At 36.8% G+C, this 24,299-nt stretch overlaps 1 protein-coding gene across 1 annotated transcript in view; it reads left to right on the top strand.

Annotated features, from left to right (window-relative positions):
• b4galt2 (UDP-Gal:betaGlcNAc beta 1,4- galactosyltransferase, polypeptide 2) overlaps window positions 1-24,299 on the top strand; it is a 113,552-nt gene that overhangs the window by 10,241 nt on the left and 79,012 nt on the right. Inside the window, exon 2 of the mRNA XM_058745876.1 lies at window positions 9,223-9,651. Within this exon, the coding sequence (XP_058601859.1) occupies window positions 9,318-9,651 (334 nt within the window). The 5' untranslated portion in view covers window positions 9,223-9,317. The remainder of the gene's footprint in view (window positions 1-9,222; window positions 9,652-24,299) is intronic.

The raw sequence follows: 24,299 nt of genomic DNA, 5'->3' as shown, positions 1-24,299 counted from the left end.
CAAGCCGCGCGAACTAAACGCTCTTGTCACCTCTGTAGAAAGGTTCAAGTTCATCTCGGCTACTTTTCGTTTTTGGAAGAAGGCGCACTGTGAGGAATAAGACTTGAATTGTGATGCCGATGCGGTTTAATCCAGCGGTTTTGAGTCATTTATTTTTTACTTTATTAGTGTTACTGTGCCATAAACTTGTACACATTCACTTGTTGAACTTTTCCCAAACTATAATGCCAGACTAAAATATGTCGAGTGCAACATTTTTAAATATATGATACAACCTTTCATTACATCTAAATGTTGTAGGACTCTCATTTTATCTCGCATTCTCCGGTGATTTATTAACTCTGAAAGGGCGTTAAATATGAAAGGGCGTACTGACGCGCAAAACATGATTTTTACTTCATTTTTTATTTTTTTTTTAGCACTGCATTTGTAACTTAAGTAACGTAATTTTATTGACATAAGTAACTGTAATCAAATTACATAAATTTAAAACCTAACTCATTAATTTACTGCCTTACCAGGGAAAGTAATTAGATTACAGTAACGCGTTATACCCAACTCTGGTTGTCTGTTATTATTTTAAAATTATAGTTAAGTTTTTATAGATTCAAAACTAAACTGACTGCTAGCTAATTTGTTCAAGGCTTCTTTCTCCAAAAATGTCATTACCATCACAAACACAATATCAGTGGCCAAGATCATGTTTTTATTCCAAGACATGTGACATTTCATTTGTCAAGGTTTCGAAGAGTTCCCAATTGAAGAATCACCCAAATGCATTATGGCACATTAGTGTTTATCAATTATAGCTCTCAATACAATCTGTCGTCTGACCAGAACCAGAATCTGTGGTTCCCGAGCCATTAAATCTCACATTTATGCCTCCATCTAGCTAGGCAGTTTGTAAACAGATGACTGATGAGTCTTTTGTGAACCGCAGCCATTAATGTCATTTTGAATTATGGAGAAACTGGAGAGGCTGCCCACCTAAATCTCCCAGAACTCTGCGGTTTGTCCATTTTAATGTCACAATCACATATGGAAGTTACAACTGTGTGCGAAAGAGAGCATGAGAGAGTGATTAATATATTGTTGGAAAGTGCTTTAGGCTGTGGGAGATGGCTGGATCTGTCATTTCCTGATGCAGATGTGCTTTCTGAAGCACAAGATAACCTCCCACTCCACCAGATGTTCCTTTATTGAGTCACTCATGCTGTGCTTCACCTGTTTCTTTTTCCATTCTGGCTGTTGCTTTGTCTTCAGGAAGGACATGGTACAATTCCCACACAATTATTTTTCTTCAAATCATGAATAACAGCCTTGAATGACTATTCAGTGTTTTATTGGTGGCCTACAAGCTGTCCTTCTGCTCCTATAAAACTGTTTCTTATGAAAACTAGACTATGGCGTAAACTCATTCATTGACATACTCAGACGTTTGGGGTTGGTTTTCTATTTTCATATATGGTTACACTTTACTTGAAGGGGTGTGCATAAGACTGGCATGACACCTTCATAATCATGTCATGACACATGTCATGAATATGAAGGGTTTTTATGCACGTTTATGACAACTGTCATTAAGTGTCATTCGCTCAGATATAAATTTCCTACCATAAATATATCAAAAATCTATTTTTGATTAGTAATTTGCATTGCTAAGAACGTAATTTGGACAACTTTAAAGGTGATTTTCTCAGTATTTTGAGAAATAAAAATAACACAAATAGGCTCCGTAATATATTTTGACTATCATTTAAGCGTAGATCATTATAATATAGCTCAGCAAGCTTGCTAAATAACACTGTAAGTTCAATTTAAAATAAATTGTGTATAGGCATGTACTGCAAAAACGTAAATCTCTTCTTTTTACTGTTTAGTTTACATTTGATTGTTTAGTGAATGTTGGGTTTGAAGGCCAACATGAATAATGCAAACCAAGAAAGTGCCACTGTTCGGTTTGTTGGTTATAAAAAATTAAGCATATAGAGGCTGTACACATTTTGTTGCCGGTTTATTTGATGGATTCCCTTGTGTCAATGTAAAACCTTGCTTTTTTCCCCCATTAGTTTATGACATAGGTGGGATGTAAAATATTCATTAGCCTCTATTTCTGGCTAATGTTGTTAAGGGTCAGCCTGAGCTGCTTGAGTTCGTGCTGTAGTGTCAATCTTTTAGTTTATTAAGTTAGTCTAATGTGGGAAAGTATGTGATTCAGGGGCTTGGCTTATTATTGATCCTGACTTTATTGAGACCAAATTGCTAACTTCTGGAATGTTCAAAAATATAACCTCATTAACATTGGCGTTTTCAACAGAGGCTTTGAGAACCAGTGCATGCATAGTAAGTCCCTCTTTGAGAGTATGAATAATATTACAGTTAAGTGGATATACTAAATTAATGAGCACAATCCTGTGGAACTTATTCTAGGGCATCTGGAAGTGTTCCATTTATTGAAGAATTGATTAGATAGAATTTGAAAAGAGTAGCTGGTTTGATATTGCCTTGTTAATTAATTTTATTGTCATTCCATATTTCTTTATTCCCAAAATGACCGTTGAAATTTAGCTATAAAGTGCTTTTATAAAAAGCTTTGTACTGTCTGATGTCTAAGTGAAGCGAAGGAAATGATGTGTGGTAAGAACTTTGGAGAAAGTCTTTTTGCTCAAAATTTTGCCAAGGGGGTCTTCTTCTTCTACAAGGCCTTTGGAGCTGTGATGAATATTTTAGGAGCTTTGGTATTGGGACTTCAGCATACAATATATTCTTTGAGACAAACTTCTAGTTTCATTGAAAGAGAGTAAAGTTTGAGAAGGAACTGATGACAGCAAAGCAAAGACAAGGAGTTTGCAAATGCGATTTTGAGAGAATACCATATGTCAATGGAGTGGCAACTGTGACCTCAGTCTTATTGGGTTAGTGTTATATTGATGTCCTATATTAAGGACCATTACTGTGCTGAAACATCCACCCACAGCTCCAGCTCCAGAGAATGATACACACTGCAGAATTTGCAGCCTTGACATTTGTTTTTGTAGTGCAAGAGTTAAAGTGCCAAAGGACAATACCAACATTACACATTCAAAATGTTACAAATATATATATATATATATATATATATATATATATATATATATATATATATATATATATATATATGTTTATATATATATATATATGTTTATTTTGTTTATTTTTTAAGTTTATTTTAACTTTCTATTCATCAAATAATGAGCACCAAATCAGCATATCAGAATGTTTTCTGAATGATCATGTGACACTGAAGACTGGAGTAATGATACTGAAAATTCAGCTTTGCCATAGACAGAATACAAACCGAATTCCGGAAATGTTGAGACGTTTTTAAAATTTCTATAAAATGAAAACTAAAAGACTTTCAAATCACATGAGCCAATATTTTATTCACAATAGAACATAGAGAACATAACAAATGTTTAAGCTGAGAAATTTTACACTTTTATCCACTAAATGAGCTCATTTCAAATTTGATGCCTGCTACAGGTCTCAAAAAAGTTGGCACGGGGGCAACAAAGGGCTGAAAAAGAAAGAAATTTTGAAAAGATTCAGCTGGACGAACATCTAGCAACTAATTAAGTTAATTGACATCAGGTCTGTAACATGATTAGATATAAAAGGGATGTCTTAGAGAGGCAGAGTCTCTCAGAAAGAAAGATGCGCAGAGACTCTCCAATCTGTGAAAGAGTGCATAAAAAGATTGTGGAATACTTTAAAAACAACGTTCCTCAACGTCAAATTGCAAAGGCTTTGCAAATTTCATCATCTACAGTGCAGATTCAGAGAAACTGGAGAAATCTCTGTGCGTAAGGGACAAGGCCGAAGACTTTTGTTGGATGCCCTTTGTCTTTGGGCCCTCAGACGACACTGCATCACTCATCGGCATGATTCTGTCATTGACATTACTAAATGGGCCCAGGACTACTTCCAGAAACCACTGTCGGTAAACACAATCTGCAGATGCCAACTAAAGCTCTATCATGCAAAAAGGAAGCCATATGTGAACATGGTCCAGAAAAGCCGTCGACTCCTGTGGGCCAAGGCTCATTTAAAATGGACTGTTTCAAAGTGGAAAAGTGTTCTATGGTCAGATGAGTCATAATTTGACATTCTTGCTTGAAATCACGGGCGCCGTGTCCTACAGGTTAAAGAGGAGGGAGACCTTCTGTAGACTCTGTAAATTCTTCATCATCAGTTAGGAACCTAGGTGTGCTATTTGATAGCAATCTTTCCTTTGACATCCACGTTTCAATCATTTGTAAAACTGCATTTCTTCCTCTTAAAAATATATCTAAATTGAGACCTAAAGTCAAATGCAGAAATGTTAATTCATGCATTTATGACCTCAAGGTTAGATTATTGTAATGCTTTATTGGATAGTTGTTCTGCACACTTAATAAACAAACTACAGATGGTCCAAAATGCAGCAGCTAGAGTTCTTACTAGAACCAGGAAGTATGACCACATTAGCCCGGTTCTGTCAACACTGCACTGGCTCCCTACTAAACATCGTATAGATTTTAAAATCTTATTAATTACTTATAAGGCCCTGAATGGTTTAGCTCCTCAGTACTTGAGCGAGCTCTTATCGCATTATAGTCCTCCACGTCCGCTACGTTCTCAAAACTCTGGCCATTTGATAATACCTAGAATATCAAAATCAACTGCGGGCGGCAGAACCTTTTCCTATTTAGTGCCAAAACTCTGGAACAATCTACCTAACACTGTTCAGGAGGCAGACACACTCTGTCAGTTTAAATCTAGATTAAAGACCCATCTCTTTAACCTGGCGTACACATAATACAGTAATACGCTTCTAATATTCAAATCCGTTAAAGGATTGTTAGGCTGCATTAATTAGGTCAACCAGAACCGGGAACACTTCCCATAACACACGATGTACTTGTTACATCGTGAGGAGAATGGCATCTACGCTAATATTAGTCTGTTTCTTTCTTATTCCGAGATCACCGTAAACCACCCGATCCAGTCCGTATCCAGATCAGATGATCACTGCAGTCACCTGGATCCAGTCCGTATCCAGATTAGATGGTGAATCAGCACCTAGAGACGACCTCTACAGCCCTGAACGTCAGCGGAGATCAGGACACCTAGATGAACCCCAGAGACAGATCCCCAGTGAGGACCTCGTCACCTAGACAGCCATCAGGACGAGACCAAAGGAACCAAATCAGTCCTTTACAAAATCTGACTTTGCTGCAGTTGGAATTGAACTGCTGGTTCGCCTGGCCAGAGGAGAACTGGCCCCCTGACTAAGCCTGTTTTTTTTTCTCCATTCTGTCACCGATGGAGTTTTGGTTCCTTTCCGCTGTCGCCTCTGGCTTGGTTAGTTTGTAGACACTTCATTTCCAGCGATATCGTTGACTTGATTGCACAGATACTATTTAAACTGAACTGAGCTGGACGATGACATCACTGAATTCAATAATGAAATGCCTTTAACTGAAAATTGATTGTTTAATCTTGTCATTTTACATTATTGACACTATTTTCCTATTCTGATATTGGAAAGTTGCTTTGACACAATCTGTATTGTTAAAAGCGCTATATAAATAAAGGTGACTTGACTTGACTTGACCTTCCAGTGTGTTATCAGCGTTCAGTTCAAAAGCCAGCATCTCTGATGGTATGGGGGTGCATAAGTGCATACGGTACGGGCAGCTTGCATGTTTCAGAAGGCACTATGAATGCTGAAAGGTATATAAAGGTTTTAGAGCAACATATGCTCCCCTCCAGAGGACATCTATTTCAGGGAAGGCCTTGTCTATTTCAGCAGGACAATGCAAAACCACATACTGCAGCTATTACAACAGCATGGCTTCGTAGTAGAAGAGTCCGGGTGCTGAATTGGTCTGCCTGCAGTCCAGATCTTTCACCTATAGTGAATATTTGGCACATCATTAAACGAAAAATATGTCAAAAATTTCTTAGTTTAAACATTTGTTATGTTATCTATGTCCTATTGTGAATAAAATATTGGCTCATGTGATTTGAAATTCTTTTAGTTTTCATTTTATTCAAAAAAAAAAAAAAACGTCCCAACATTTCCGGAATTCAGGTTATAAATTACAATTTTAAATATATCAAAGTAGCAAACAGTTATTTTAAATTGTAATAATTCACAATATTTCTGTTTTTACTATGTTTTTGATCAAATAATTGCAGCCTTGCTAAGCGAAAGAGACTTTTTTCAAAAACAACACAAAAACCTTGCCTACCCCAAACTTTTGAATGGTAATGTCTAGGAATGTATTTATATTACTCGCCTGCAAAAAGTGGACATGTAGCCTTGTGAATAGAAAGTCAACAAGTCTACAGGCAAAATACTGTATGTGTAACAATAAATAATTAATGATGTTATATGTTGGAATCTATAGATATAGTGGCAACTTGTTGTTTATTGGACCCTGTCTCCTTTAGAATGGAGAAAAAAAAAAAAATCCTGGTTACCATAGTTATCCATTCAAAGCAATTTTCATTGAGTGGGCATTTGCAGAAAGACTGAACATGCCTGAAAGTTGTTCAGTAGATTTTGTTTTAATATAATGAAAAAAACGACATTTTAAAAGTGGATGGTATTAAAGGGGTAGTTCACCCAAAAATTAAAGTTCTGTCATTAATTACTCATTGCATAGACACCAACGGACACCACCACAGAGACTGACAGAGAAGAGAAAAATTGTTGAATAAAATAGTTTATTTTTGTTTTCTTTGCACACAAAAAGTATTCTCGTAGCTTCATGAAATTATGATTGAACCACTGATGTCACATGGACGATTTTAATGACGCTCTTACTTTGTGGACCTTGAACGAGTCAGTTGCGTTGCTGTCTATGCTGGGACAGACAGCTCTCAGATTTCATTAAATTATCTTAATTTGTGTTCTGAAGATGAACAAAGGTCTTATGGGTTTGGAACGACATGAGGGTGAGTAATTAATGACAGAATTTTCATTTTTGGTTGAACTATCCCTTTAAAGATAAAATGATCTTTGATTCAGTTAAAGCCTCATATCCTCTACTTTGGATAACTCAATGCCAATCCCTGACAACATACAAAACATACTTTATTAGCAGTCCAGAAGTAGGTTCTTCATGTAATTCGATGAAATACAGGAATTCAGACGCTTCTGTATAGTCTCTCTCTATGCTGTTGTCGTGTTCCTTCTGTCTGTTGACTTCTTGCAACTCATTTACCCCCCCCTCAAGTCATCTTCTATTCTTATTTAGTATGTTACCTCTTCTCCCATCTCTCAGTAACAGTATTTTTAGCTCATTCCTGTGTCTGTGACTGCCGGTGTGATTCATTATGGGGGTTGGTGAGTGTTGAGCGATTCCCTAAAGGAGCTCAAACCAGGCTGAGCCGTGTGAATTGTGTCAGACAGTGTTTTTTTTCTCCCTAGTGCTGATGATGGGTATTGCAGAGGAGTCACACATGCTAGGTGGAGTAGTGGACGAGGGTGCAGGCGAGGTGTAGTTATGGGCCCAGTCTCTGCAGGTGTTGAGAAATCCCAATATCCTATACTTCCTCCCCCACACGGTCAGCCTGTGCGTTAGCGCTTACAAGCCGCTGATGTGAGCCCCCCATCCGAACTGCCGCGGGGGAGCTTTCAACAGCTGGCCATGTGTGAAATCAAGAGGCTTTCCCATCCAGTTTCATCCAGCGATCACGCCAGGAGAGAGTGAGAGGGAGAAATTAGCTGCAGGTCTCAGACTTCAGGCTGTAGTCTGTTGATTCGTAAACTTCCTTGCCTTTGGCCTCTTACACTTAGGGTTGATTGGAAAATCCCGTCAACATTGTAATTGCTCACAGCAAGACTTGAAGAGCTATTAAGTGTTTTCTGGTTTAAACCTGGAGAAAACTGGTTGCTGTGTAAATTACATTGTCTTGAATAGATTCTTCTTACATTTATTTTTGCTTCACATGGTTAATGGGGCTTTGAAAGTGAGTTTGGATTTTCTTTATCAGTATTATGCATAAAAATAATGATGTGAAATAAATTTTATGCTAAAGATCATTCATCTTCAGGGTTAATTGTATTCTCTTTTTAAATTCATATGAATAATAATTGCCATGGATCTAAGATGTACAAAGCAGTCTTATTCTATAATTAAAGTGTGGCGTAACCCTAGTGTCAGTCCAACTTAAATAATGTACTGACAAGATTCTAGGTTGCTTATGTTCATTTAATATATGATTAATGATTAAAATCAGTGTTTCACAGCTTGTGGGTCTCCTCCAGCTGTGAACAGCAAGAAAAAAATATTCCAAGTGCAAATAATGAAATGCAGCTAACTATATAGCAACATATCACTAAATAGCAAAATCAATCTATTTTCCAAAATTAAAATTTACAAAACTTTACAAAATTGGCTTTGGTCAAACCATGAACTTCATATTAATATTACTGTTAATATCAATGTTTGCCCAAAGACATTTTTGTTCAAAAGTTTGAAAGTTTAGCATCAGAAAGATTTTTAACTGTTTTCTATTTAAATGTTTTTGTAAATTTTAAAATAGAATTTATCACTGTGACCTCAGAGCTGATTTTTTACAGTTATTACAGTCTTCAGAAATCATTTTCTGAGGTTTTGTGCTCACTTTTGATCAATATAATGCATCCTTGCTAAATAAACAATAAATAAATACAAATCAATTATTTTTTATTAATACAAAATAAATAATTAATTCATAAAAAAAAAAAAAAAATCTTTACTAGCCCCAAACTTTTGAACACTAGTGTACATTTGAAACATTTTGGTGGCATGTTAGATTGCCACTGCCACTCCATTATAGAATCTGGGTGCTAAAGCAAAACCAGTTGAGGACTACTAATTTATGTAAATGCTATAAATGAATTAGGCTATGCAATATTCAAGCACACAAATTATTAGCACATCTACTACTGCAGTATTAGCTCAGTTATAGGGAAGCTACTCTGACATCGTATTAACATAATTAGTGTTTGTTAAACAGTAATTGTCTGCTGCAATAGAGAGCATTTAAAACTAACAATACACAATGCTTCAGTTTAAAGCTTTTTCTGCATTTGGAATTGTGTTTTGTTTTTAGGCCTGATGGGCATCTGAAGTTTGGTCTCACCCCAACAGTGAAATCATAAATGCACAGGAGTCTAATATAACTTCCCTCGTTTTTGTTTTGTAGGTGATTTAGTAAATTGCAGTCCGGGAGGGTTCAGCGGTGCGGAGAGGTGACGTTGACCGGATGCGTGTAGCGGAGTTTGCCGTGTGGCTTTGACCATGAGCCGGCTGATGTTGGGCCGGACCCTGGAGCGGATCTGCAAGGCTGTGCTGTTGCTCTGCCTGGTGCACTTCCTAATCATGATGATCCTCTACTTTGATGTCTACAGCCAGCGCTTCGACATCTTCAGCCGTTTCAACAATGGCCGTGGAGCAAACAGCTCACGAGGACCCCACCACTACTATAATTTCTCCAGCGGAAGGCCCAACACTACCTTTGCAAACTACCTGGCCACAGCCGACCATCTTCTGCCCAGCACCAAGCCAGAGGCTAACCACACACCGCCGACCCCTAAGCCATTACCGCCATGTCCGGAAGTACCTCCTGGCCTGGGTAAGTTCCTGTTGGTGTGGTGAATATGTGAAAAGTATGAGTGTTAGGTCTGCACGTTGACTTTAAATAGAATCAAAATTGTGGTTATTATTAAGCTAGAGCTTATGGTCAACTACACACTAGGGGTGTCCCCGACTAAGGATTTTCATAGTCCTATATTTTCATAGTTTCATAGATTTTCAATAGTCGACTGATAGTCGAATCATATGTTTGGGGGCGGGGGGCAAAATACATTACCAAGAGTCAAGTCAGACATTCAACAGTCATAATTACTGACGTTAACACACACAGGGAAAATGTGTAACGGACGCCTCGCAGGGCCTACAAAAATTGTGTTTTATTATTTGATTAAAAGATAGTTAACATTAAACGTCAGCGAAACCCTAACATTTTTTACAATAGTTCTCTCATTATAACGTTATGTATATGACAGTAGTTATTTATGTTCTGCATTTCTGTTTTGAGCTGCGCATGCTGAAGATGACCAGTAGAAAGAAGCATTTGATAGCAGGTTTTTAATCAATTTAATCTCATTATAATGTTATGTATATGGCAGTCCCAGTCATAGTTATTAATATTCTGCATTGTTGTTTGATTGTGCTGCGTGCTGAAGAGATAATCACCGTAGTACTACAATGAAGCGCTTTACTACTGCGCAACTCAACCAAATGCATCTTATACACAATATATATAAATTGGCTGAAATGTTTTGAAATCACTTGTACCTTACCTGATCGAAAAAATCCAGTCTTTCACTCTGCCTGTGTCAGTTTGAGTCTTGCTAAAGATTTAAATCCCTGCCGCCAAGATGCTCCTCTGTCGGTCACAGATTATGAAAAGTGAAACTTAAATCTGTAGGGGTGGTTGGATTTATTCGCGCGCGCTAAAATATTTATTTAAAGCTTCTTTCTTTTCAGATTCTTATTTACAGCATTATCTTAATAGGCTGTATATTAACTTATTGGGAGAAAACCAGTAGTTCTATGTGAAATTAGACATTGAGCACCCCCATATAGCCAAAATGGCATGATCCTAACACCTCTACGAATATTCGACTGTGAGATTGGGAGTCGAATCAGGCTCCTCCTATCGAAGCATCAAATCGTCGAGAATTCGGGGTCACCCCTACTACACACTACAAAAATTTTGCCATGTGTTTTCCACCAAAATGAGGGTTTAACTGAACCACTTGCATATGATGTGTGAAAGTGAAAAAATTATGAAAAAATATTAGAATAAAAACTTAATAAATATCTGATAGTTAGCGTAATATTAGTAAGAATAATGGAAAATGTCTCTTTATAACAATGAAAAAGTATTTTCTTATCAAATGAAACTCTGGTGTCTTCAAACGCCCCTACCCCAAAAGGGTCTCGCCCCTATTTTGATAGCTCCGCCCTACATGTACGGCAACGATTAGTTCTGTGAAACAAAGCAGCAAAACCAATGTTACTCACCTATCGAGAAGAAACAAAGCAACCTCGGCGACCGATCGCAGGCCTTCCCACTCCTTGAGTTCTCTCCAGTGCTGGAAAGCAGCTCTTTCCTCTGCATCATGAGTAGACACACCCCTTACTGCTGATTGGCTACAAGTTTGTTAAGCGTTTTTTGAAAAAATACATACCTCACCTTTAAGGTCAGGTGTTTTCTTTGACAAGAACCTCTTGGCAAGGTCAAGGCTTCCTTGTTGGAACTTCATAGAAGTAAGAACAAAATCCCTCAATTACTACAGTGATCGAGCATTCAGTTGTGCAAAGAAAAAAGAATAATATGAATAATACGAGAGGCAGTAACACATGGAAGGCACTCAAGCCTCAAAACTCTCAATTAGTGGTCTGAAGAGTTGAAATCTTGGAAGCAGAAGATGACTGGTGTGTTATAAGGGACATGTGGGCAGGACCCCAGCCACTGTTCACTGTCTCAGAACCATAATGGATTCTCTGCAGACTCCAATTACTGTAAAAGCCGTTGTCTCGCTCTGTTTTCCAAGCTGACTGGAGAGTTAAAATGGATTTAACATCAGCATGTACTTCAGCGCACTTATATTTCATTCGCCGAACCGCTTTATTACCAGTCTCTTACGCAGTGCGTGACGTGTTCAGAGAAAATGACCTGTGTGCATGACTAACAGGACTATACAATTTACTGTCTCATTACTGTGTCAATCTATCCTTGTTCACCGTAGAAGAAAATATATGGAGAAAGGGACAGAACTGCTTCATGGCACGTCTTCCTAGGTGTGATTATTATGCAACAGGAAGTCAGAGCCCTGTACGTAAGGCGAAATACCTCTTCCAGAGTAATATACCCCATCTGCATGAAGAAAAAAAATTCTCATTAATTACAGTGTCACTGCACTGCATTTTCTAGCTCATAATAGGGCAAACCTTCATAATGAATGTGCAGCAGCGCTATTTGATATGCCTGCAAGCAGTGGGCCTTTGCCACCCATATCCTTCTAATGAGTTTAAAGCAGAGCTCTGGAGGGAGTTGAGCTGTGTCATATGACTCGTCTAGCCTGCTCAGGGGTCTCTCTTCCTCCATTTTTATACATTTTTATGCCTACCCTTTGGAGTAATGACAGAAACCCAAGATGGCCATCTCAAAACTTGTTATTTTCACACTCAGGGCCCAAAATGCTGGGAGAATTTGATCGATGTCTTTGGGGGCTCTTCATGAAATCAGATTTTGCCTCATCCGTGAGGCAGAGTAGAATCTGTCATTCACTGAAACTTTGACAGGAAGTGTTCAAATGAAAACGCTCTACTGTTTCCACAGCTTTTTTGCGTCCCTTTTCCTGTCTTCTAGCTGCTGGAAGTACAAAGGACCCTGTGTCGACCACCGTTTTCAAAGAAATCCAGTGTTTTCAGATGCTTCAGCTGTTAAAGTGTGGAACAGGCTGTTTATGAGACCATCCCAGCCTCTGGAGTTCAAAGCCACATTTTAGTTTGTCGTTGGCAATGCTGCTTAGTCTTCAATATACCACTGTAATGCGTATTTGACGTTTGCTGTCAAGCCAAGATGAGTGTGTGTCTGCAGTAAACGCTTGCTCTTTGGCGATTAGAAAACTGTAAACATTTTGAAAAATCGTCTTGATTGAGATGGCATTAAGCCGTTATTAGCCCAAAGAGATTTTGCAAATGAACATTGATTGGATTTGGCGCACCCTTTCCATCATCCTGTTTACAAGAGCTGACCTGTTGATGTTAGTTTAGAGAGACTCTAATGTAATTGAGGCGTGTAAGAAGCAGACGTTTCCAGAAAGATTTTCTGTGCCGGTCCCAGGTGCGTGTAGAACACAGATCTTATTGCGGCAGGGGCCTGCAGGGAAAACCCAGGGTCTGTGGTAGATTGCATCCCAGCTGGCAGGTGTAGCTTGTGGCTGATGATGACTCACTGGTGCCGTCTTCCTGGAGGGGAGTTGTGTCAGCGTGGCAGCCACCACATAAACGGCAGGAGGCCTTCCGTGTTATAATCACTCATGAGCAATTAAACCATTAAAAATAGCCAACAACATGGTTTTTTTCACTATATGTGATGTGCTGTATATCTGAGTGAACGCTTTCTTGAACAAGAAGGGCTGGACTTATATAAATATAGATATATAGAATTTGGACAGAATTTTAATTTCGGAGCATCACTAAATCAAATGTTAGCAAATTTGTGACTTTGACCATATGAGCTCCTTTGTACAGACGATCAGATATTCTTTCATTGAACTAGATGCTGTGTAAATTCTCAGGAATACTGGATATTGTGATCATCAGATTTGACTTTAATTTATGGAGTTCATGATGTTGGAGTGCTTCTATAATTATGCTTTAAGGATAATTAAAGCAGGAGAAGGGGAAACCAAATACTTATTTTGAAATGTACACATTTTTCAGTTCAGCTTTTTACTCCTATTGCTGATAATATGCTGATAATTGAATTTGAAATGACAGAATTTAGTACTAAATTAGAAAAGTATTTTCACTAGTGTCTCAGACGTTTGATACCCTCATACCCTCATCAAAATAATGTCCTAAATACGACAAGTGCACCTGCCAAAGTGAATAGTTCAGTCAGTCACTCACTTAAGCGTCTCGTAGCGCTGTTGTGTTGGGATGCTGTAGCCTGTGGCATTCTGTCCGTGACTGTACTCGAATGAAACGTGGCCTGGCGCCTGATAGCCAGCTGGCTCAAATGGCAGAGGCTCTGGCTCATAGGAAACTGACAATCGACTCCATGAGGAGGGACAGACATTCTCTCTGGCCCGCTGACATCGTTCTCTCCCTCAGGTTTCCATTAAGCAAGAGGGGAAAGCTCATCTCAGAAATAGCACTTTGGGAAGGGGCAGGGGCACAGCCAACACTTCAGCAAAAAGAGATTGGGAGAGGTGAGAGGCAAACAATGAGAAAGATCAGAAAAGACAAAGATTAAAGGGGTTGCTCATTTACTCATCCTCATCTTGTGACTTTATTTCTTTTCATTTGAAATTTTTGGGTGAACTCTTCCTTTAAGATGGTCCTTTTTAACTACATTTTTTCAAACATTTGAGAGGGTGCTGATAGGTTTAGTTTAGTCTGCAGTTAAACCAATACATTTTTTTTACGTGATGAAATCTGTTTTGCTGCTGAAACAAATAGCAAAGTTGAAGACAGAGAACTTTGTAGTGTGGGTGTGATCATTTCCAGTATTCATTGACATTGTACAGTATAATATGCACATGCTTCAAGCACAGTTTCTCCTCTCTGTTGAGTCAGTTGCTTGCTAGTTGCGTTGTCATGCGACCACAATGTGTTAATAGCTTCTAATACAGTAATACCTGAGATATGCATGTTAATCACTGTAAAAGAGCTAAGAAAGCAAACTGTGTTTGGCACAGAGACAGAATAAAGTCTACTATTTTGTGAAGTTCAGGAATAGTATCAGGGAGACTCAGCTGCAGCTTCATTTTCTGTGCTTTGTTAGTAGTTGGAGAAAATGTTTATATTTGTATTTTTTGGCAGTCAGCCCATTTTCTTTCACCAGGGCAAGCAGTATTTTCTCTTGGTGTTTCAAGCTGCACTGCTTCTGCACAAGTTGTAGTAAATGTTTCAGTAAGACCAACCTCAGTCAACGATCAGTCATGTGTGTATGTAGACAAATTTATAAAATGATCTTTTTTCAGGTACCTTTAAGCAGTATTTGAATTGCTGTCCCACAGTTTCCCCTTCAAGATCTTCAAAAATTCACACTTATTAAATTATGCAGCATGTTCTTATTCATCAGAAGAAACATGAATATATTAACAAGAGCGTTATGATCTCATTTGTTCCGCTTTAGTTAGTGATTTCACTATTATCCATTAAACTGTCAATCAATCAATCAATTATTTTTTTAATTTAATTAATTAATTAATTAATTTTTTATTTAATTAAAATGTAATTAAGTTTTTTTTTTTTTTTTTTTTAACGTTTTTTTTTATGGTGGTCCTGTAAGTTTTATTGGAAGTCACAAGCCCTCCTCAATTCAAACACTGCGGTTAAACCTTCTTTAAAGAATCTCTGTTCGGTCCCTTATGGTTAGTCCTCCCGGCGCCCCCCTGGCATTTGATCTATCTCTTTTAATTGAAGTTCATATTCAGATCTCCTTAATGAAGAAAGGTCTAGAAGAGGTCTTGCTAAGAAGTAGTTAAACATCAGCATTTTCCTCTCTAACCTTGCAGCAGTTCTATAATCTCATAGAAAATTGAATATATAACTACGATTAAGAAGCAAAATTGTATAATCTTAGTTGAAGTTTCCATCTACTCTCCATTTTACAAGTTATAGTTCATTAAAGCTTTAGCAAAGACACAATGCACTTTTATTCATCCATTTCAGCCTTGTTTTAAGATGCTTCTTGGGATCTCTCATGAATTATTTATGACCATTCTTTGGGTTTTTACTGGATTTCTTGTGCCCTAGTGATAGTGAAACAGCTTTTTAGTGTTTTTCTAATACTTTCTTGTCTTTGCATGGGCACCCCAGGGTCTGTAGAGTTCTCTGCTTGTGCAGAAGGTATAAATAGCTTTTTGGCATCGCCCTGCAGGGTCCAGGCTCCGCCCCTCACCATCCCTGGAGCGCCTGCCTGCTTCCGCCCAACACGCTCACTGAATATTTCGTTCAAGTGTAAGGACACTTAATGTTCCTTGTCTTACGAGAAGAATACCTTCATATATTACTTCATAATGACACATTTTTATCTGCAGCTGTGCAGCGGCCTTTATATATGTGCATTTAAAATGGGCAAAATTGTACAAGGTGGCATTTTTGCAGCTTTGATGTGCAAGAGTGAAATATTCAGTGGTATTTTGCCCACTGATTTCATCTCTTGATTCATCACTGTTGACTGCACATTCATCACAGAATAGGATGCTTGGATTTGCTCATATGATCACATCTTGTATTTCTCATCAGAAGCTAATTGCTTAGTTTCAGAGATTACAATTTCTCAGATATTTAAGTGACTGTTTTTTTTATCTTGCATTTGAAGTGGAGGAAATTGAAATGGAAAAGCGTTGATAATTCAGCCACAATTTGCATGATCAAACTAATTGTATTCGACAGTCCTCAAAGAGACACAAAACAGTTAAGGTGGAGAATAGCAAGACATAAATAAGGGGAATGATTTGATGTAATAAGATGTGTAATTTTCACATCTATAATGTGATGCAACAGCTTCTCAACGCTTGATCACAAAGATGGCGAAGTGCTCTGGAAAGGGAAATCTGCATTTAAATGAGGCTGTTTTGTATGCTCAGTGTTATTTTTGTATTATTTATATACTAATATAGTATTTAATAATATTTTGAATTAACTTACATTTTTGTATTTTCAGTTAAGTTTTTTAATGTTTTTAATATATATTTTTAGATGTCATTTATTTTTATTTCATTTAGTTTTAGTCATTTTAACTAAAGTTTTTAATCTAATGTTTATGTTTTATTTCAGCTTGATTTCAGTTGCTGAAAATGATTTTTAATGGTTTTAGTTTTAGTTAACAATAACAATGCTGTTCTGTGGCATATGTTTCAGACACATTTTTGTTTTTATTAACTGCCGGCCTGTTTGGACGCTCAGTGAATCCTCAAAATATGATAGTTAATGGGGCAGCAGTATTAAGATTGTCACATCGGTTCAGTGTCTGAGAAAAGATTGTAGACACAGAATCAATGAATGCCAAATGTGAACTCAAGGAGCTAAGGCGGCAAACGCTAAGGCAGGCAGAGAAAATTGCATCCATCCCCGCCATAACACCCGGGAAGCCATTAAGACGTTGGTCCCTTAACTAGACGAGCAGCGAGCTTTCCCAAATGATAAATGACAAAACAGAGGACTAATATTGTCATCTGGAAGGGGATTACAAAATTGTAAACAGTAGTTTTATTTATTTATTTTTTGCTGTGATCGCTGTGATGGAAAGCTTTGCGCAGAGAGTGTGAATGTCTGGAGCGGATATATTTTTTATAGGATAGATACGTGGCTAAATTTAAAATGTAGATGTGGATGCAACGGTTTCATTTCACTCCTCATAAACCTCTCTCAATAAAGCCGTTTATAATATGAAACCTCAGAAATGGAGAACAGAATGTCAGTGTTATTAGTTTATTTTTATTTATTTGTTTCCAACTGGTTTAATTAGACAGACTTTTCAGTTGTGTCAGTTTCTGTTGATTTATTCAGAAGCGTTTGCTTATTTATTAGCACTGTTTATTCGTGCATTATGTTTCATGCAAGTTTTGCTGGGATTATCTAAGGAAAGCAAGATCTGGGAGATCAGGGGTATGTCCTAAAAGAGATCAAAGGATTTGATGCACACATATTGGATTAGGCCAAGCCCTGTTAATACAATAAGCTTAAACTGATGGCTATTATTGCACTAACAGGATAAGTGACCTCTCATCCTGTCTGGTTTAACCAGTGGACACAGGTTAGATCAATATGGGGGTTCACAGCAGCCTGTCGCTATATAATGTCACGTTCATGCCAACTGGAGAGACTCCAGTTCTCATTTTTCAAAACGTTTGAAGCTCTGAGAATATGAGGATGAATCTCGTTGGCATCAAGCTTTTGGCAGAAGTACCTTACTGACTTTTATTTACTTATTTGTTTATTTATTTTTGAACACAGGTTCAAATTTGACTGAATTCGTAGATTTGGTGGATATCCAAATCTGAAAAAGTTTTCTATTCAGTGTTCCTGCAGGCACAAAAGCAAACAACAGTGGTAGAAACTTTAACCTTTTGGGACTCGTAAATGTATTTTTTTGTATTTTGTGAGTTTTATTAATTATGTATATGTATATACATATAGTATATGACCCTGGACCACTAAACTATATATATTTATTTATTTCATGAAATAGCTAGAATTTTAGAAAGGACATCAGGACTCAGTAAATATATATGTGTGTGTGTGTGTGTGTGTGTTTGCCCTGTTGGGGATATGCTACCTGCAAAAATAAATAATGCTCCTCTGAAATATGAGATATTTCTATGAAATATTGAACATTTTTCGCTGCAAATTACATAATCTAAGAAGTTGCATAATCTTAAAAAATAGTGCAAAAATTGTGTAAGAAATCAGGACATTAAAACATCTGTCATAAAAAAAATAAAATATCTGTCATATCATAGTTGAGAATGCATGTTTAGTGCTAAATTAGCCTGAAAGCTAAAAGTTAAAAAATATTTTCCCATGCCTATAGTGTCTTGCCTTCATTTTTTTTTCAAATAAATTCTGTAAAATGATAGAAGGTTGTAAAGTAAAATATGAATAGAGTTTATTTTAAAAAGATGTTTGTTATGTATTTTTTAATGCTCCAAAAATTTTAATGACATATAAATTTTAATAACATGAAAAAAATATGCTAGATCTTTCCTCGTTTGGTATTTGTCTTCAATTGCAGTGAGAAGAATTGTTAAACGGAATGGCTCACATCGCCTACAATTGTCCGAGTTGTGAAACATGGGCACCAAAATGCGAGAAGAGCCTTGAGAATGTCTCAGCTGAGTCACTGCCCCCACAGTGACATTAGGCTGGTCAGATGGAAGGCAGTGCTGAGGGGGCCGGAGTGGTAAGAAGTGGACTGCTGTCTCTCTGAATACCTGCCAGTGGCATCACATGTCACATCTAATTCGTGACAAATGGATTTTGTGCTTTATGTAATTAAGAATAGCTGTCGACCACTTTTGTCTTAACAAAATAAGTTTCTACAGATTTTTGTTTAAGCTGCGATCACAAGGTCGTCCGTTTACTGCGGCAATAGTGAGAGTTTCCATTTCACCTTTCAAGAATGAAGGACAGTGTAATGAACGAGAGAGAGGGAGCTCTACCACAGAACAACTGCATGCTACAGTAATTGATTTTTAAAAAGAGGAATGTAATCCTTAAGCTCTGGCAAATTCCTTTCTGGCAGAAGGTCTTTTCAAGTTTTCTGTGCTACATTCAAACTGTTTTTTTGGAACAGAGAAAGAGAACGAGACGAAGCGGGATACCTGGTAAATTTGGCTTGCTGGTGAAATGGCTTACTGGTTCCTACTGTGTTCTTTTACTTCATACCCTGTAAAAAAGATCAATCTTAGATCAATCAAAGAATGCTGAAAAGTGGTTGTAGTTTTTGTATTTGATGTGTACACACAAAAAGCACAGCAGGTGGGTTGGATTACTGGCTTTTTGAGTTTAAATAGAAAAAGTACATTTTGTGATCCAGTCCCATTCACATTCCCAGCATACACTAGAGCCTGAATTAATATGGGTGCATTTTTTGACTGTTTTCCAGTTTTATTTTATTTGATTTTGTTGTTACATTTCGTAACTTGTTGTCTTGTGATGCTTTCCTATAACAGCATAGAAATGCTGAGGTCATTGGCTGGATTCACTGTATGTGCCTAAACTGATAAAATACATATGTAACTGCATTGTAAGTCATTTTGGAAAGGCAAATTTATGCATTCGGCAGTTTAATTTGGTATAGGATGAGCTTGTTCCTCTACTTTTTTGTGAACATTCATGTTATCAAGCACTTTGTGCTCAATGATTTGTAAATTTCTCATAAAATAACCATGTATTCAATACTTGGAATAACCAACTTTTTATATCTATGTAAACGATGAGTAAAGTTTGCATAGAAGTTGATGCAACTTCTTAAGATTAAGATTTTAAGTCATGAAAACTTGACGTTTTATTTTTACTTTTCATTTTGTTAATTAAATAAACTGAACTCACAAAAGCCATGCAAATTATTTCCTTGATTCAAACACCTTATTAAATTATAATTAAACTTAATTAGTGTATTTTGAATGTACAGTATGTTGAAGTGCATATGGCAAGGTCAGTAAGTTCTTTTATCTGTATCCTGAGTGAATCAAAAATCAGCACTCAGTTTTGTTAAAATCTAGTGAAAAGATGGAAGCATTATCAACAAGATACCTGCTGAAAGCTTGCCAGTTGTTTATGACAATAGGATGATAGTTACTTGAATGCTACAGCAATTGGACCTTATTGTATTGTATTGTATTTCATAGATGGTGTTGGCATTTGGCATGTTTTTTTACGCTTATAACACAGAAAAGGCGGTGTTAAACTTCAAAAAAACGTTGATTGAATTGGTAACAAAAAAAAAATCTTCTGTTATGTTTCATGAGAGTTTTGTAGCGTTTGTTCAGATGCATATTGATTGTTGCAGTGAAAACAGAGAAAATAGTTCGGAATTGACATTTTGTTCCGTTTAAACAGTTTAGAGCAGAACAATTTGTCCTTGTTTACAGTCCTTGTTTACCCCCGGCAGGTTTTTCGTCACTATTATTGTCCTGTTCCATCAGCCAAATGCCAAAGCCGAGGGAAAAAGTGTTGAAAACTCAAAAGAGTTCTGTATAGTCGTTGTCAGTGGTAGTTAATGTCAGCCACAGATGAATGACTTCTATTAATTAGATTTAAAGACAAAACGCAGCGACATCCACTAGTAAGGGGGCTGCTCATAAATCATGAAGACTTTAGGTGCAGCATAATGAAACTGATGAAAGTTTGGCTGCAGAACAGTTTTAATGGCTCAGCATACTAACTAAGAAGTGAACAGTAGATGTTTTACAGCTTGTAAATTTTGCAGTTCAAATATGTTGTTGCCTAATTATGAGACACTATTATAAGGTTTGAGCACATGGCGTTTTGTTTCACGGCAGCTGTAAAAGTTGATGTTATTGAGTTTGACAAGTAAATCAAATATTGGCTTAGAATTAACAATATTTAGACTGACTGTTTTATTACTTTTTAATCAGAAATGGTGTGCAGTAATGCTACACCTTGATAAATCTCTATATACAAGGCCATATGGACTGCTCTGAGTCAGTGTATCTCTGTGATTTTGCCACACAAACATTTTAAGGTGTTTTGGTCCACTTGCCTGTTGAAATGGCTGAAGCGTATATCCAGTAAATCGCTTGTACCTTGAGGAAGTAGGTCACCACTGTAAATATCCCAGCAGTAACGGTTCCTGCCGGTGTAGCTGTATTGATCATGCAGCTGCGGCCTCTGGAGATCTGGCTCAAAGGTTTTGTTTTCCCACACTAAATAAGAGAATGGAATTGTGCAGCACTGATGCACTAGTTACAGTTACTTCTAGGTCTAGCTTTAGAAAAGTCTGTTGGTGGGAAGAAAATGTCTCTGAACTGCAGTTTTCTCCTCGTCATTATTGGATGGGCACATTCAATAGCACAGTGTCCTGGAATGTCTGTCAGTGCAAGGACTGAACAATGATTGACTAGTATTTGGTGTTCTCTGTATTCTCAGAAGTCTTTGTACTGTTCCTCTGTTCTGATAGCTCTCATATCACAGTATGCTATTGTAAACTTTCAGACTTTTTTCTCAGCTTTAATCAAAAAGTTGTATAGGATGTAGAGATTTTACCCTTTTTCAGAACTTTTGCTTTGTCTGAAGCTTTTGGCTAATATTAAAAATATTGTATTTTTGTTTAATCTATTTTTTTAAACAATTTTTGATATATAATAATAATAATTATTATTATTATTATAAATTCATATATCCATAATTATTATTTTTATGTAAATATATTTTTCACACTTTATTTGTACATTTCTCCACATATTGCATAGTTTTCCAAACATTTTAAAATGAGGTTGTGCATTCTATATAGATTTCCACCATACAAGGACCTTGTGAGCAAATTAAAAATAAGAAATAAACTCACTCTGGAAGATATAAAGTTGGAATTATGAGTTGTTGTTGTTGTTGTTGTTGTTGTTGTTGTTGTTGTTGTTGTTGTTGTTTTAATATCAAGTCATTCAAACTTTTTAAACTTTTTTTTAAAGAAATTAAAATTTTTAATGCATCCTTGCTGAATAAATTGATCAAAAGTGACAGTAAAACAAAAACAATTATTTTCCAAATAAGTGCTCTTCAAAGGGGGGGAAAAAGTGTCACCACAAAAAATTAAGCTGTCATCACAGGAATAAATTATACATTTATAAATAAATTTAATTTATCATTCAATTACATTTTAAAATATATTCAAATAGAAAACTGAAATAATGTTTCACAATATTACTGCTGCCTTGTTGAAAATGAGAGACATTAAAAAGTCTTTTCATCACCGAAATTTGAATAGTAGTGTATACGTTATAAATAAACACAGTAAATAAACAGTAAAAAATTACAGCCAGACATCATTAATGATCATCAGTTTAAACAAAATATGTTTAAGTGTACCTGAGTGTAATTCTGTTGATTTCTCTGCTGAGCTGACTTCATTAAAAGTTCATAAGAGACACATTAAAAATATTATAAGACAAAACATTGTTCAGATTTTCCTTACTGGCACAGAATGTGTTGCCTGTGTGTTGATTTCTGTTCCAGTGGACTGTCAGTTTGGCTGAATCAGCTAAAAATGATTTTTATTCTCTGTCTGTCTCCCTTTTCTCTTTCAGCTCTTTGTATAAAACATATCTTTTTATTTATTTATTTTTTTGGACTTAATTCAGAACTGATGGTCAGTACCAAAAGTCTGCTTTAGAGCTTTCAATCAAAATCATTTTCTGCTATAGGCCTTCTGCTCAGATATCTCTCCAGCTGGCAGTGGAGAGGGGTGCATGTGGCCCAGTTAAACCCCAGGCTTTGGTGCAGCCACAGAATGATAAGGCAGAGCCAGTAACAAGCCCTCAAACCGCTTGGCCCAAACTCCAATTACACTGGAACCCTGCTCCGACTTCTCAGCATGGACATGAAAGCCAGTTTAGTGGGGTATAATTTCACTGCGGCCATCAAAACTGCCCAAGGCTTCTGTTGGGTCATATTTATGGCTAGTTCAAGGAAAAGGGACCAACAAAATATATAGCAGCTTCATGGATTCCCCCTTTGACCATCGGCACATTCATGTACAGTAAATTACTAGCTGAGTTTTGAGAATTTCTCCTTCATTTGAGAAACTGTCTGTGGATATCTAAAGTCTTCCAATCGACTGCTAAATTCCTGAACAAAGACAGCACTCGTTTTCCATAGAAAGGACGTGCAGTGTTCAATGACAAAGCTGGAGGAAGTGATCACAGTACCTTCTGGGATCTAGGATTAGAGCTGTTCAGAAAAGGCTCGCCAAGCTGAAATCTCGCTAATTATTAATTACATACCCAAGCACTTGGCTCAGGGGCATGGCATATTTTCTGGAAATATGTTGTTCTCGGAAGGCAAAATACAGCATTTTACCCTACTAAGTACTGACGGCCTCTGATACTGCCATCTTATATTTAGCAAACAGCCTGATAAGGGCTTTTGGTTGTAAAGGACTGTCAAGCAGATAAAAATGAAAATGCACAATGAAAATGTGCTCTGGAGTGTAATTGCTGTCTCTCAGCCTCTGTTAAGAGGTTATTAACTCAAAACAATCAGCTGAAATCATTGACCTCATAAAGTAGCACTCTGTAGTGATTAGCAAACTTATCTAACAGCTTATTTAGAATTATTTAAAGTCTAAATACAATTACCACTATTTCATGAGGGCTTCAAGTAGTTTTTATTTTTATTTTTTTATATTATTTAACTTTATTTAAGCTAGTGTTTTTGTTTGCTTTATAGCAGAGGTTCTCAACCTTGAGTTAATTTCAGCATCGTTATCCACCTTTTTCTTCAACGCGGAAGTAAGCCTATGGGTGAGACTTCTGGTTCATTAGCTGCTACAGGTAAATAACGAGGAGAATAACAACGTGCAGTAAATTTCTAAATTAAAATAATACATTAAAATAAGACACCAATTTTCAATATCACACAGCGAAACAAACTTGTTTTGTACACCTAAAAATAGCTGGATGCCGATGAGACCGGAAGCTAGACCTATAGAATTTACAAATTTCCATGCTCATTTTTACGGCAAGAAAAAGGTGGATATAGTTGTTGGCTAGAACTTTTAAATATGCAGGAGAAATATGGAATATGTAAAGCCCCAAAGAAAATAGAAAACCCCAAAACTACGATTATTTTAAAACAGAAGACATTTTTAGTTTTAGAGGGAAGCAGGCGTTTTCTTCTGTCCTGCTTCATTGAATGTTGTAATCAGTTATTGATTCCTGTGTTTTTCCCTATAACCTGCATGTCTGGGTGAAGTGAGGGTCATTGGAAAACTTTATACTAAGTTCAAGG

Source organism: Onychostoma macrolepis, chromosome 02 (genome assembly GCF_012432095.1).
Source record: "Onychostoma macrolepis isolate SWU-2019 chromosome 02, ASM1243209v1, whole genome shotgun sequence".
Classification (NCBI taxonomy): Eukaryota; Metazoa; Chordata; class Actinopteri; order Cypriniformes; family Cyprinidae; genus Onychostoma; species Onychostoma macrolepis.
The sequence above is the reverse complement of the archived record's forward strand: the minus strand, read 5'-3'. Positions and strand labels throughout refer to the sequence as shown.